Source organism: Carassius auratus, chromosome 1, assembly GCF_003368295.1.
Source record: "Carassius auratus strain Wakin chromosome 1, ASM336829v1, whole genome shotgun sequence".
Classification (NCBI taxonomy): Eukaryota; Metazoa; Chordata; class Actinopteri; order Cypriniformes; family Cyprinidae; genus Carassius; species Carassius auratus.
In genome coordinates, this window is record NC_039243.1 from 32,129,276 (window position 1) to 32,143,378 (window position 14,103).

At 37.0% G+C, this 14,103-nt stretch overlaps 2 protein-coding genes across 11 annotated transcripts in view; one reads left to right on the top strand and one right to left on the bottom strand.

Annotated features, from left to right (window-relative positions):
* Positions 1 to 6,597, bottom strand: part of LOC113107804 (lipopolysaccharide-responsive and beige-like anchor protein) — a 158,216-nt gene extending 151,619 nt beyond the window's left edge. For 3 of the 10 annotated variants that reach the window (XM_026270578.1, XM_026270570.1, XM_026270530.1), the window contains exon 1: positions 5,484 to 6,595. In XM_026270578.1, coding sequence (XP_026126363.1) covers positions 5,484 to 5,615 — 132 coding nt within the window. In that variant the 5' untranslated portion in view covers positions 5,616 to 6,595. Of the gene's footprint in view, positions 1 to 5,483 lie in introns of all 10 variants that reach the window. The other 7 variants (XM_026270548.1, XM_026270538.1, XM_026270567.1 and 4 more) reach the window with 5 other exon arrangements.
* Positions 6,598 to 10,184: 3,587 nt separating this feature from the next.
* Positions 10,185 to 14,006, top strand: LOC113107858 (40S ribosomal protein S3a). The gene is made up of 6 exons (XM_026270652.1): positions 10,185 to 10,334; positions 10,857 to 10,960; positions 11,957 to 12,144; positions 12,934 to 13,142; positions 13,440 to 13,549; positions 13,831 to 14,006. The coding sequence occupies exons 1-6, from the start codon at positions 10,273 to 10,275 to the stop codon at positions 13,959 to 13,961; spliced, it is 804 nt and encodes a 267-aa protein (XP_026126437.1). The 5' UTR covers positions 10,185 to 10,272; the 3' UTR covers positions 13,962 to 14,006.
* The last annotated feature ends 97 nt before the right edge of the window (positions 14,007 to 14,103 follow it).

The window sequence follows — 14,103 nt, forward strand, 5'->3', positions numbered from 1 at the left end:
TAATATTATAATGAGAGCACTATTATAATAAAACGTTATGAATTTGTTTGGTTTGGTTTCTGTATTTCAGCGCATTGTAATATTAATTTAATAAAACTAGCATAATAATAATAGATAGAAAAGCTGCTTTATTTTTGATTTATGTTGAATTGTTTAATGCCTTTTAATGGTGAGACATTTTGGTAATTGGTCTCTCAAAAATTATGTAAAAATGTGGATTTAGATTTATCGACCAACATATCGGTTATCGGCTTTCATATTTAAAGAATTATCGGTATCGGCCAAAATTTTTTATCGGGGCATCACTAGGCATTGGTATTGTTGTTTACTGTGCTTTAAAGTAGAGTTGACTGCTAGCAGGAAATCTGTATTAGAGATATAAATCCTGCTGAGAAAAGAAAGGTTAGTGCTAACTGTCCACAAAGGCTTTTCGTTGTGCATTAAAGTAAAAAGAACAGCTTGTGTTTGTCTAATGCAGTAAGACACAGACACACACAAACTCTGTGTCACATACACAAACACCCTTTAGTCAAGCAGAAAACAGAAAACATGAGTAACTGACGGACACTCAATCCTCACGGCTGTGTGTGTTTGTCAGTACACAGTGATGTTGAAGCTCTGAGACTGCAGTATCTGATCCACCACTGGTCATATAAAGGAATAGACTGGAAAGACAAGCAGAAAGCAGACACCTCCATCCACCTCCACAACAGCAGAAAACCCACTAGCCTATTCAGCCTCAGTTCAGAGCTTTCCTGACATCCTTTTATGGAGCTTTAGTTCACGCTTTACAAACTTTTTTGTGAAGTGTAGGCAGCCTCCTTAAAAACCACTAAAATCTTTTGAATCGTTGAAATTGTTTGTGGCAGACTTTAAAGCCAAAGGTCACAGATGGAGTTCGGTTTGTGTGGGTGCATTTAGTAAACACTGATGACAGTGAAAACCTGTGTACTAGAATAGTCTATACTGCAGGTAATGTTTATGTACTGTACTATCTATGATTGTTACACACATAACTACTGTATAACTGCATATACTCTGCGCCAAGACTCATAAATCTGTGCATTTCCCATGAGTCCATTCTGCATCATTTTGTAGGACACTGTGGGAAAAATGATTCAGATGATTCCTACCATATGTGCTTATAACAAACAGCAGAAACATTAAACATAACTGTATGAAAAGCTCAGTGTGGTTGTGCTATTTTATCAGCATAGTGACAGTTTAACTAGATTTTTTATAAACACACACACACACACACACACACACACACATATATACATATATGTGATGAAAGCATCCGTTACATCTGTTAAAAGATAAAAAAAAAAGTCATGGTGATCTGTATGTGTGTTGCAAGTAATGTGAGGGGCAGATATATTTCTATTTAAAGCAGACATCCCATATTGCATAAATTCATTTAATTAATGGAAAGGAAAAGGAAGACCCTTTCCATCTATGAAGCCCACATATGAGCAAGAAACAGAAAACACACAATCAAAGTGGTGAGTTTCCCTCCATATGGAGCCTAGCAGTGAAAACAACATAACAACCTTGATTTAAAAAGAACCACAGCCTGTACTGATCTGAGGCCAGTTACATTAATACAAGTGCCATTAGATGAGCCTTACCATTACAGGAACCTTAAAAGTGCTACTCCTACCAGCACCCAACATTTGGTTGAAGGTGCGGTTTGGGTTACAATCTTCTGCATCTATATCTGCTGGGGTAACCAAATCCAGGGAGGTGTAATAAAATATTCATTAGAAAACAGAGATGGAAGTGTTGTTCTTGGATAAAGCAAACAAATGAGACAGAGAGGGCGCAAGAGACAAATTAATCCATCCAATCCAATATGAGAAGGCTGACTATGTGTTCGTGTTGTTGTCAAAATACCAACATTTCAGTAGTCTAACAACACCGGTAAAATTTCACTGTCCTCTGGACCAGCAATCCTAAAACTAATGGAACTACTTAATTTTTTCTATGATTAATTGATTAGTTATTAATGATAATAATAAGGAATTTAAAAACATTAGCATTTAGTGTTTTCAATTAAGTAAACATTTCTTTTAAAAGGTCAAGTGAAAAAAAAACTGAAAAAAGAACAAAGAAACACATTTGGCTATAAGTTTGCATCTGCACTCCAAGACAATGCAAAGATCTACTCAAAGATCTCTGTTCTATCGACACTGCAGAAAGGCAGGTATCTTTTTTTTCTTTTCAGTACTGACTTACTAGTGAAAGTACTGGTACTTTAATACTGCCAGATTCAAGCCTCTCTAGGAAAATTATGACAACACGGTAGGAAACAAGTCTGAATTGGGAATCACTTCCTGCAAGACAAAACCTGTACAGACAGGTGAGAGCAGGCTGGTCACCTGCCCTCATGGTTCCCATGGTAACAAAGACAGGTCACATGCCTGTTTGTTGAGCCCTCACCTCAGGCTATCCAAGGTGTTTCGCTTCCAAACCCCCCTCCGTCCCCAGAGACTGACGGAGACACAAGAGATGATGCTGTTTCAAAGAACTTCTAGAGTCTGTTTGTGAGATTTAATAAGACGAGCACACATTGATGCTTTAATAAACCTGGTGCAGATTTACAATGACATAATGTAATAAAAAGTGCGCTTTGTGCTTCTTCTCTGTTGATGGAGATCATTCAGGAAGTCATCTATGAGTCATCTGAGACTCAAACAGCTGTAAATGAACAGCAGAGAAAACAAGTTAGGCAGATAAAATTAGTTCCCGCCCAATTTTTCTCATTTTCCCACCAGGGATTTCTCAAAAGTGTTTGTTAAAGTCAAGAACTAGCTAACCATCTATGTGGAAAATCAAGACAAGTATTTGGAAACCGTAGAGAGACTGACTCAGATTTGTTGTGTTTAATGGGAATGGGCAGATCTATTTTGGCATACTATGCTTGCCGTGACTCTGATTGGTGGAAGTTTCTATACAGCATCATGGGTAATGTAGTTTCTCACCACAAATTCCACTATTAAACATGATTATAAAAAAAAAAAAAATGAAAGCATGTACAAATGAAAATGAAAGCATGTACAAACTAATACCCTCTGCGCTCACAACGCATCTGTCTTCAAAGGTTCATCAGAAATTATTAAAAATCAATATCCCTATGAATGAAAATGAATGATATTTCTGACTGTTGCTCTAGAGTGCACTGTCCTAATGTTTTTCTGGGCTGTAAAATGGCCACAACTCTGTTGTCATTCATGCTGTAGATATACTACTACAGTTGAGTACAGTGTGAGTTTATTTATAATCACTTATTGCACTCCAGCATGATTTACTCAATCAGCACTCAATTCTTTCACAGGCTGGCCTTCTCTTGCCAAAACCTCTCTTAATCCCTTGAAACTCTTCATAGTGACTGATGCTAAATAGGTGCATGATGAAAACTATCTCTGTAAGCAATGCTGTATTTCACCGTTCTTCTATCTATGTGCTACACATCTCAAACAGCAAATCGAGCTAAACAGGCACAACTCATTATTTTGTTTTCATGCTCCAGTACACGTTTTAAAAAATGGAGATGAATCAAAGACCTGGTTTTGCTTGGTCTGACAGAGGAACTGTTCAACAAGTTAAACAGGTCATATCATGAATTTTTCATATATCATATTAGTTTTCAGTGCACCTTCTCTTACATGGTCTATTTTGCGTTGCTGCAGTTGTGAGAAACCATCTTTGCATGCATTAAATGGTGCTTTCACACCAGTTTGGTAGTTCGTGACAGATTCATAAAACATGCGACACTGAAATGTGCGGTTATGAATAAGATCACAGTGAAATGGTCAGAACTTGTTAAAACAAACTTCAGTCTTGTTGCATTACTCTGCATGCAACACATTTTGTTTTCAATGTGTAAATGTAGGCTGCTTGTCACCATAAGGTGTGCGTTTTGCCTCAAGCTGTGTTACATCAGCACATTGTTGCAGCACGTTTCTTTCTTACTTCCTTCTTTCTCTCACTCATTCATTCATTCTGCAATGTCTTTTCAACACCACCATCTCTCACAATTGATTTCGGCTACACTGTGGGTCACATACAGGTCTCTCACTCAGGCTTGAAGCTCAGCTAATGTATAACAGGGGCTTTCAACTGGCTCGTGCACGTGGGAGGTGAGAAAAGTGTGCAATTTCCAGAAAGTGCTACTGACTTCCTTGTGTCTAGGGCTGGTCAAAAAGAGCTGTTATTACATCATGGAGATGTGCTGAAGTGATCTGTGAACTCTGACTGACAAAGAAAGCTACACGAGACATTCTGCTCTCTACATTTGATTTTGTGTCATACAGAAAACTGCAAAACACTGCCATCATTTCAAGGAGGGTGAACATCAGGTCACTGCTGAAAAAAAAAAAATATCAACCAAGGATTCTTCCTCACACCCTGTAAACCTTCATCATGGATTAATAGATAATAGCTTCACATTAGGACTGTCTGCAATGACAGGAGCAGGGTAAAACTATCTAAAACAAGCAGTGTGTATAGAAACAGGTTGATCAAGCTTTAAAACCAACACCACGTCGCTAGAAACAGCAGAAAACAGAGTTTCACAAATAACTCTATGCATGTTCTAGGATTCCAACAAAAACATATATACTTTTTTTTCTTTTTTGGAGGATGTATAAAAGTCCATGCTACAAAACAGGTAGTTATATAGCCTTCTCACACACCTTTAGGGGTACAACAGCTTGTCACTGGGGCAGTATTACGAAAGGGATTACTTTGTACATAGTAATACTAAATTATTATTAATATCATGTACCTTTAAGATACAACCATGAAGCTTTCAGGGATAAATGAGGTACAACAAAAAATATTTATATATTTGTGCATGCATGTATGTTTAGTATCATATTTCATATGACTGATGCATGTATGTTTTGTATCATATTTGATATGACAGACTTCTATGGCCCATAGAGTATGATACAGTGAGAATATAGCGCTCAAAACAATTTTATCCAAAGGCCTAAAAGTGTGCAGTTTGGTGCAGATGATATTTATGTTAATCACAGAGCATAACATACTACAAATATAAAATGCATATAAATTTAAGTTGATAAACCTGATCCACTCCAGCTATTGTATACAGTTATACATCATGTCCTGAAGGGGGGTGTTTTAGAATCATCCCAAAAAGCTTTCGAGGGAAATAGATGTTTTCAGCCGCAGAGACAAGCTGTTATATCCCTAAAAATACCATTTTCTGCATTTTTTTAATCACATCATATGACATGTACTTCTATCCACTTATTAAAGGCTCAGTCCCCTGACATTAGTGTATTGATCAAGGACACAATGGGGGCACTACATGCATTAGCCAAACTGGGATTCGAACCGAGCAGCAGCTTTTAACCATTAAGCCACACAGCTCCACTCGCAGGCAGAGTCTAAACATTTGGTCAACAACGCCACGGTGTCTTTAGATACTATTTTGAAGGCTTTAATCATCTTACCAGATTGAAGATCGTCTCCACAACGTCCCGGTTGGAGACTTCTCCAGCCTCCAGGAGCCCCGCCAGAACGGCGAACTTCATGCGGATTCCTCGGATGGGAATCCCGACAGCGCTGTCACCTGCGCTCGCCATGACGGAGTCAGGTGAAGGGGAACAGGTGTGACACCTGTTTGACCCTACAGCCGAGTTAAACTAACGTTACCGGGAAACGTACAGAAAATATGAGCGTTAACGTTTAGTTGACAGAGGCGAAGAACAGGTCCAGGCGTCCATTCACGGCCAGTTTGTCCGTTAATTTTGGCGGTTGATGTCACTACACCTGACTGACAGGAATTATTCTAACGTACTGTGGAGAAAACAAATCAGCTATAAACTTGTCAGAAGGAAGAGAAAACCGCGCTGTGGTGAGCCTAGATACGAAACACACTGATTCTCGATCTCCACCGGATTAATAAAGGAAACACATTTAAACAAAAACGTAATTGAAGTGTTCGCGAGTGTCAAACAGGAAACAGCGGTGATGAAGAGATTCCGTGCAGGTAACGTTAACGTTAACGTGAGTCGGACCGATAAGCCGCAAAAAACTACAAAATATAAGGCAAAGAGCATCCAACATTGGCGTTTGGGGATCCCTCCGAGGAGAAGACAATCCTCTCGTTCGCTGTGGGAACTGCTGGAGTGAAGTTTCAGGGGTAACCGACTTTACAGCGCCATCTCTTCCTGAATCAGCTCCTACAGCGCTCCGTCTCCGCCATGACAGTGGACCTCAGGGTTGCCAGGTTTTCATAACTAAACCCTCCACATTGCTACTCAAAACTATCCCAGTCGCGTTCCGGGTTTTTAAAATACAGTTCCCTCCTCAAAATTTAAATTTCCGGTGGCTAAACCTCACATAATTGAGGTCGCTCCTATGGAGCGCACAAAAAACAAAGCCGCGGCAACAGCGTTAAAGTAGTCCAGTTGCGCGGGAATACCGCGGATTTGGCAACCCTGACAGAGCTGCAAGCTGCGCATGCGCAGTGCGCCGCGAGCGGCGAGAAGGTGGGTGTCTCAGGTGTGTGAGGTACTAAACTAGTGAGAACCTGTTAGGACGGAGTGACACTTCATACTGAGGATCTTGTGTCAAAGACGCTCTTTTGTGGTTGTGGTGGTGGTTTACGATAATGCACTTGCTTTGAGAATGGCATAGAGACATCTGGAGGACAGAGGGATGAAAGGCATGACCTAATCAGAAACGTGGTTTGCATCAAGATTTGACTTGGTAATATCAAATAAAATGTGCTATTAATATTCATATTATTATTTGTATTGTGGATTGTGTATAATAATTAAACAACTTGCATGCACAATATTATGTTTTCTTCAAATCAATGATCTATTAAACTATTTAAAAATAAATTATAGTAAGATCAAACTTATTGTTGAACTATATGTAGAGGAAGAACATATCAGAAGTCAGAAAGACCTTTACAAGTATGTTTACACACACACAATGAATTTTCCGGTGTAGAAGAAAGTTGAAACACACATGATATTGCAGACTTATGTAGGAATTGCACAGTAGAGATTAAATTCAACACTAAAATACGAACTAAAAAAAATTAATAATGCACTATATATAGATGATGAAATATAGAGAAAACATATAGCCTAATTGTTTAAATTAATGTACAGATATGTTATTTACACATGAGATCCTCTTTTTTTGGAAGATAATGCAGTTATATTAGCTTTCCAGGATTTTAGACAATGGAGCGAAGAATGGGTTTGATTCCCAGTGAAACCAAGAAGTAGCATGGAGAAATAACGTGTAAATTGCTTTGGATAAAAGTTTCTTTCAGATGCATGAATGTAAAGTTATTATAGATGGTTTCTATTACTCAACCTCATGTCATTCCAACCATGACGAACCATGATGTGCTCTTCTTTTTTGGGGTCTTTTTTGTGCATGAGAAATGCAGTAAGTAAACAATGGCAGAATTGGGTGAACTATCCCTTTAAGTGTGCATGAAATAAGAAATTTGCAGTATATTTTGTAATGCATGTTATAGACAGTATTATGAATGATTTATACATGATACGTCATTTTTACTTTTTTACTATTTTTACTTAATTTTTAATCATGATTTCAGAATTCTCTCTGGTTACATAAATTACATGAATTCATAAATAATTTAGTCTGATTAAACCCCATCCCTCTACAATCAGCTGCACGCTGGCATTAATCTGAATGCAACAAACCAAGTCCCAGCCTACTTTTTTTTCCATACTCCACTACATTTTGATGTGCATCACAAAATAGAATAAAAATCAGTCACTACTTCCATTTCAACGTGACTTCAAAGAGTAATTTGCTATTTCACCCATTGTATCTAAATCTGAGATCATGATATTTTAGATTCATTTATTCAAATTGTTTCACATGCAAAGATTGATTAAAGAACACAACAAAGCACATATCATTATTTTGTTGCATGTAAACGTTACTGTTAACTATAAAAAGACACACCATTAGCCTACACTGAGGTCTTGAATATTAACTATTTTCCTAACTAGCTTGTCTCATTATATTTAACGTGTAGTTTCATGACCCCTTTGAGTCGTTGCCAAGGAGTCAGCAGCTCATTGACTGTGTTGACTCTATATACAGTCCCTCGGGGGCCGCAGAATTAAAGGTCTAGACTCTGTAGCAACAAAGAACAATTTGTCTCACAGGCACTGAACTTTATAATGACATCAGACCACACAGATGCATACATAAAGAATTCATTACAGAAATAAATTTGCAGAAAATGCTTTTTTTTTCTAATTCCAAATGCTTTCTTCTCAAAGTAACAGGATGTGGCAGCTAGAAGCTTGTTATAGTGTAAATAAAAAAATGTCAGTTTTAATCATGCAGCTATTGCAAGTGAAGTGTGGACTTTTGTTCTTGGGGTGAAAGATAAAATTTTGAAATAATATAACAATAATTCTGCCTTTGGAAACAATAAGGAATGCCATATGATCATTTAGATATCGTAATAATAACAGCCATTATTGTTCTTATTATTAAATGACATGACTAACAAGACATTGGATGATGGTACATTATTAATTAATTTACTGAGCCATTTATTTATTTATTTGTTGTCTATATATATATATATATATATATATATATATATATATATATATATATATATATGGACGATTAAAAAGATAGTTCACCCTAAAATTACCATTTACTCACCCTCAACTGTTTGGTTACCAAAATTCTTCAAAATATAACTTTATGTTTAACAGTAGAAAGAAACTCGTACAGGTTTGGAGCAACAGTGACGGTGATCAACGTTGACATAATTTTTATTTTGCGGTAAACTATCCAAAGTCCTATCGAGCTATCTCTACGTATGACTAAACTTCCAGTTTTTCACCTATTATATTGACAAGTGTTTCTTAAATGCCTTGAAGAAGTGTTTTTTTTTTTTTATCTATATGTTTTACTATGGCTATTACTTTCTATAATTAGTTGTAATATCTGTTAGTTATTTAATTTATTGAATTTTCTTCTGTTCTAATTCTTTCTTTTTTCTTTTTCTTTTTTATTGGTTATGTATTATGTTTGGGTTTGGTCTTAAAACATAATTAAAAACAATATATTTTCTTGTTGTAATAATATCTGTTTTAATATAAAGTTTGAACATAAATAAATGTTTTGCAGAAAATTAATCATTAAAAAGGAAAATAAAGTATATATACATTACATATACATACACACATATATATATATATATATATATATATATATATATATATATATATATATATATATATATATATATATAATGTACATATAAAGTATTTTTATTGTAATATGTGACTTCTCTGTCAAATAAACATGGAAATATAGAAAGTATTATAATAAGAGACCTCTTCTTCAACAAATTCACCAACTTAATTAAGAACTTTACAGCCATTAATGAAACAGAACAAATAAAGATATAGGAGAGGGACACACAGCAGCACTGGCTGCGAGATACATGTAGACAGCAGGTGTGTGTATGTGTGTGTGTGGGTGTGTGTGTGTGACCTCAGTGTGTCTGACCCTATTGTGCACCTCAGTGATCTGTAGTGTGTTTGTGTCAGTTTGTGTATTTCTATTTAAGTTAAAGACTGGTATCAAATGTTCACACATTATAGTTTGTTACAGTTTAATATTCTAAGATGATATAATATTCAGTTCCATTACTGTGATGTTCAATTATTTTTTATTATTGTTGTTATTTTTTACACTAAGCTTTGGCAATATTGTATCATTTAAAATCACGCCAATAAAGCAATATTGAATTTAATTTAATTTAATTTAAAGTAGTGAAAAAATGCAGGCAACACTCGTGTTTGTTTTTTATTTTAGAAATATACATTGTAGGCTTTTATACTTATGTTTGATACTGTTTTAACTTTTATTCTTTAATATTTTTAATTATTTTAGGTTATTTTTTTGTTTTTCGTTTAAATGTTGTTTTTTAATTTCGTTGTATGCATTTGTCTTTTTTTTCTTAAATGTGTGTAGTATTTATGCAGTATTAGGTTTAGTTTTGGATCTGACAGTAGTTGTTTCAATACTACAATTGATTGCTTGTGTGGTCCACACTTGTTGCGAGTCGCTTTGGATAAATGACTAAATATAAACACTAGAAGGCAACATTGTGCGTAACTAGCGAAATCCCGCGAGATATTCCTATTCTCGAAGTCGCTTTAATCTCGCGGTATTTCCTCATTTCCTCCTCTTTCACTCCCTGTGTTCAACATGGCAGTCGGCAAAAATAAGAGGCTGACAAAAGGTGGCAAAAAAGGTGCCAAAAAGAAGATGTAAGTCACAAATGAATCTCCCGACTGTGTAGTTACTCTGATATAAACTGTTCTGGGTGATATTTAGCTTGTGTGGATGAAGGATGCGCTCGATGTTTAAGGGATTGTGTGTAGCGGTCTTGCTAGCATGACTAGCTCATTGACGGCCTGTCGTGTGTGTTTTCTCATAACTTTATCCTTTTATCCCAGAGATAGCGATGTCCTCGTATTGTTTTCTAATGCACTAGGCTTACAACTTTAATAAAGGATTCAGTTTAGCCCAAAATGAGCGCGGGAAGCTGCTAATGCTAACGTGAAGGGTTCTTAGCTAGTTTTCTAGCATAACGTTACTTTACTGACTTCAATTTTTAATGTGACACGTGTTGAGAGGCTCGAAGTTATTTTAAAGCTTTCTCATATTTTAGGTAACAACCAAAGCAAATATAAGTCCGTTTCAACATTTGATCTATGAAAATGTCTCCATTGTAATCTTAGCTTGCAGACGACCACCTGTCTCTCTCTGAAGTGAGTTTTCTCTTGCAGTGTGGATCCATTCTCCAAGAAGGACTGGTATGATGTCAAAGCACCAGCCATGTTCAACATCCGCAACCTGGGCAAGACTTTGGTCACCAGGACTCAGGGAACCAGTGAGTGCTTTTAAAGGCTATAGCGTTTGTTGACACTTCCAGAATGACAATGTCCTGATCATTTACTCTCATGTAATACAAGATGTTTGTGTCTTTCTCTCTTAAGTCGTGAAGAAACTAAGGTTTTTGAGGAAGACTTTTCAGGATTTTTCTCTATGTAATGGACTTCGGTGGGGTCCATCGGGCTGAAGGTCCAAACTTAAGCTTCGAAGGAGCTCTACACTATCCCAGCCGAGGAATAAGGGTCTATTCTAACGAATTGATCGAATTAAAAATCAATGCTCGTCTTGCACCTGCTGGACAAACAAGTTGGATTTGTCATGCAATATCTGCTCTTCGTCTGTGTACTCTGTAAACGCATTTTCTCCTACTTTTTTGTTTTACTGTTGTTTTTTTAAAGGGCATTTAATTTTTTCGAGGCATTTAATTTTTTGCATGCTTGCTTTGTAAACACTGGATCGTTACTATCACCTAAGTCACATGTGACCTTTCCAACATGATTGTCATGCATGTAGTAGACTTTTGTGCATTTGTGGTTGTGTATATAAAACTTATTCTTAATAGCAAATGAGTGATGGTTTTTCTAGACAAAACCCTTATTCCTCGGATCATGTAGAGAACCCTTTGAATCTGCAATTTGGACCCCGCTGAAGTCCATTATATGGAGAAAAATGTGCAATGTTTTCCTCAAACCTTAGCTTCTTCGCGCCTTAAAACAGAAAAACCTGAACCTCTGGGATGACTTGGGGTGAGAAAATCATCAGGATATTTTTATTCTGGAAGCAAGCTAATTTTTTAACACTGGTGGGAAAAGGCACATCCATTTGTGTCTCAATTTTTTGATGCGAATCCATATTCGTGCCGTATTGCTGTGAGAAGACATGAGGACCATAGTTTCAGTCCCAGTTTACTGTTGTCAGATCACCTAAGATCTAATATACATGTCATAGCTCTATAAACTGCAGTGAGTTTAACGACATGTCTTTTATAATCTAGGAATTGCCTCTGATGGTCTGAAGGGACGTGTGTTCGAGGTCAGTCTGGCTGATCTGCAGAACGACGAGGTGGCTTTCCGCAAGTTCAAGCTGGTCACAGAAGACGTCCAGGGCAAGAACTGCCTCACCAACTTCCATGGCATGGACCTCACCCGTGACAAGATGTGCTCTATGGTCAAGAAGTGGCAGGTACAGTCGAGTTAGCATGTCACCTTTACTCACTGGATGCTTTAGTTTAGGTCATTGCCATCACATACAAAAAAAACCTTGTATCGCCCTCAAATGGAGTTAATGCTACACTTTTCATTGTTCACTTTAATTTATATGCATGCAAATGCTGAAAAACTTGACTTTTTGTGAAGATGTGTGACCAACGGAAGACTGATATGGTGTGATCTCTTAGCTTAAGACTAACTTTGAAGCTGCAGGTTTGCAGCATTGCATTTTGAATTTGTTTTTTTTTTTTAATAGCAGCAGAAAGTTGTTATCATGACCTGCGTGTCTGAAGAAGTTTTGCATGCTCAAAGTCTGGTGTGACCACCGTTTTAATGTTGCATAGTTGTAAATAAAAAGAAAATGGATAGGAAAAAAAGTTTTTTTTTTTTTTTTTTTTTTTTTAAGAATAGAATTGTAGTAGTGAGTGCTGAAGTTAGAGGTTCAAATAAAGATGCATTTTAAGCCGATTCTTTAACAATAGAAAAAAAGATTTCTTTGTTTCTGCATGTTCTAATGAGTGATTGTTTCAAATCATGAATCAGGTTTGTGTCCCTTACTTTATTTAATTTTGTAGAATTAAGATCTCCCAAAATTGTAATTTACTCACCTTCATGTCATTCCAAACCCTTAGGAATTTGGTTAACACAAGATATTTCGATATCCTACATAAGTACTGTGTATCTGCGCATTGAAAGTTTTCCATAGTTTGCTTTTCGTGCAGGCTGTGTTCTAAAATGCTAACAAGCTGTTATTTCTAAATAGACAATGATTGAGGCTCACGTTGATGTGAAGACCACCGATGGCTATCTTCTCCGTCTGTTCTGCGTGGGCTTCACCAAGAAGCGCACCAACCAGATCAGAAAGACCTCTTACGCTCAGCACCAGCAGGTCCGTCAGATCCGCAAGAAGATGATGGAAATCATGACCCGTGAGGTCCAGACCAATGACCTCAAGGAAGTGGTCAACAAACTGTACGTATGATGGTTGTTCAAGATCTACAGGATGATTATTGGGGCTGTGTTTGAATTAGATTGTGCAGGAGGGTGGGCTTTGATACTTGAATGGAATGGTCTAAGATTTAATGTGGTTTAAATACTGAATGTTTGCTGGTAAGATCAAGTGGTCAAATGATGTCTTGGTGTTTATTTTAGTAGACACTATTGTACAGTGGAGCTCATGCTTATGAATACAGAGTCAGTAGTGTATCTTTTGACCTGTAATTGTCATGCAGCTGTGTGTAATGTTTTTATTTATTTTTTGTTCTGTAGGATTCCTGACAGTGTAGGCAAGGACATTGAGAAAGCCTGCCAATCCATCTACCCTCTACACGATGTCTACGTCAGGAAGGTTAAAATGCTGAAAAAGCCCAAGTTTGAGCGTAAGTTGAGACGTTTGATGAACATGCTTGGCTTGTTTCAAATTTAAAAATATGCAAATGACTAACAAATGTTAGTTTGAGCTAGATGTTGTAGTACTTTCATGGCCGGGGTCCCTTGCATTGACACTTAAGAGCATTATTTGATGCTTCATCTCATAAATTTACCCAATTAATCTTGTGTAAAGTGAAACCATTTTTATTTCCATTTTTCATTGGACCGTTTTTAGGTTTAGAAGCATAATTGTATGAGATTAATGTATTTCTGAAACTTTATGGTACAGTTGGTAAGCTGATGGAGTTGCACGGTGAGGGTGGAACCAGCAGTGCTGCTGCTAAACCTGCAGAGGGCGACACTGGGGCCAAGGTGGAGAGAGCTGACGGATATGAGCCCCCCATTCAGGAGTCCGTCTGAAACTCCCAACACAAACAGCTGGTGTCAATAAACGTGTAAATTTGAGTCTGTGTGCTGGTGGGTTTTTTTTTTGTCCCATCAAACCGGCTGAACATCATGTTCATGCTTTTATATCTCCTGTCAGAAATATCAGTTTTCGTTC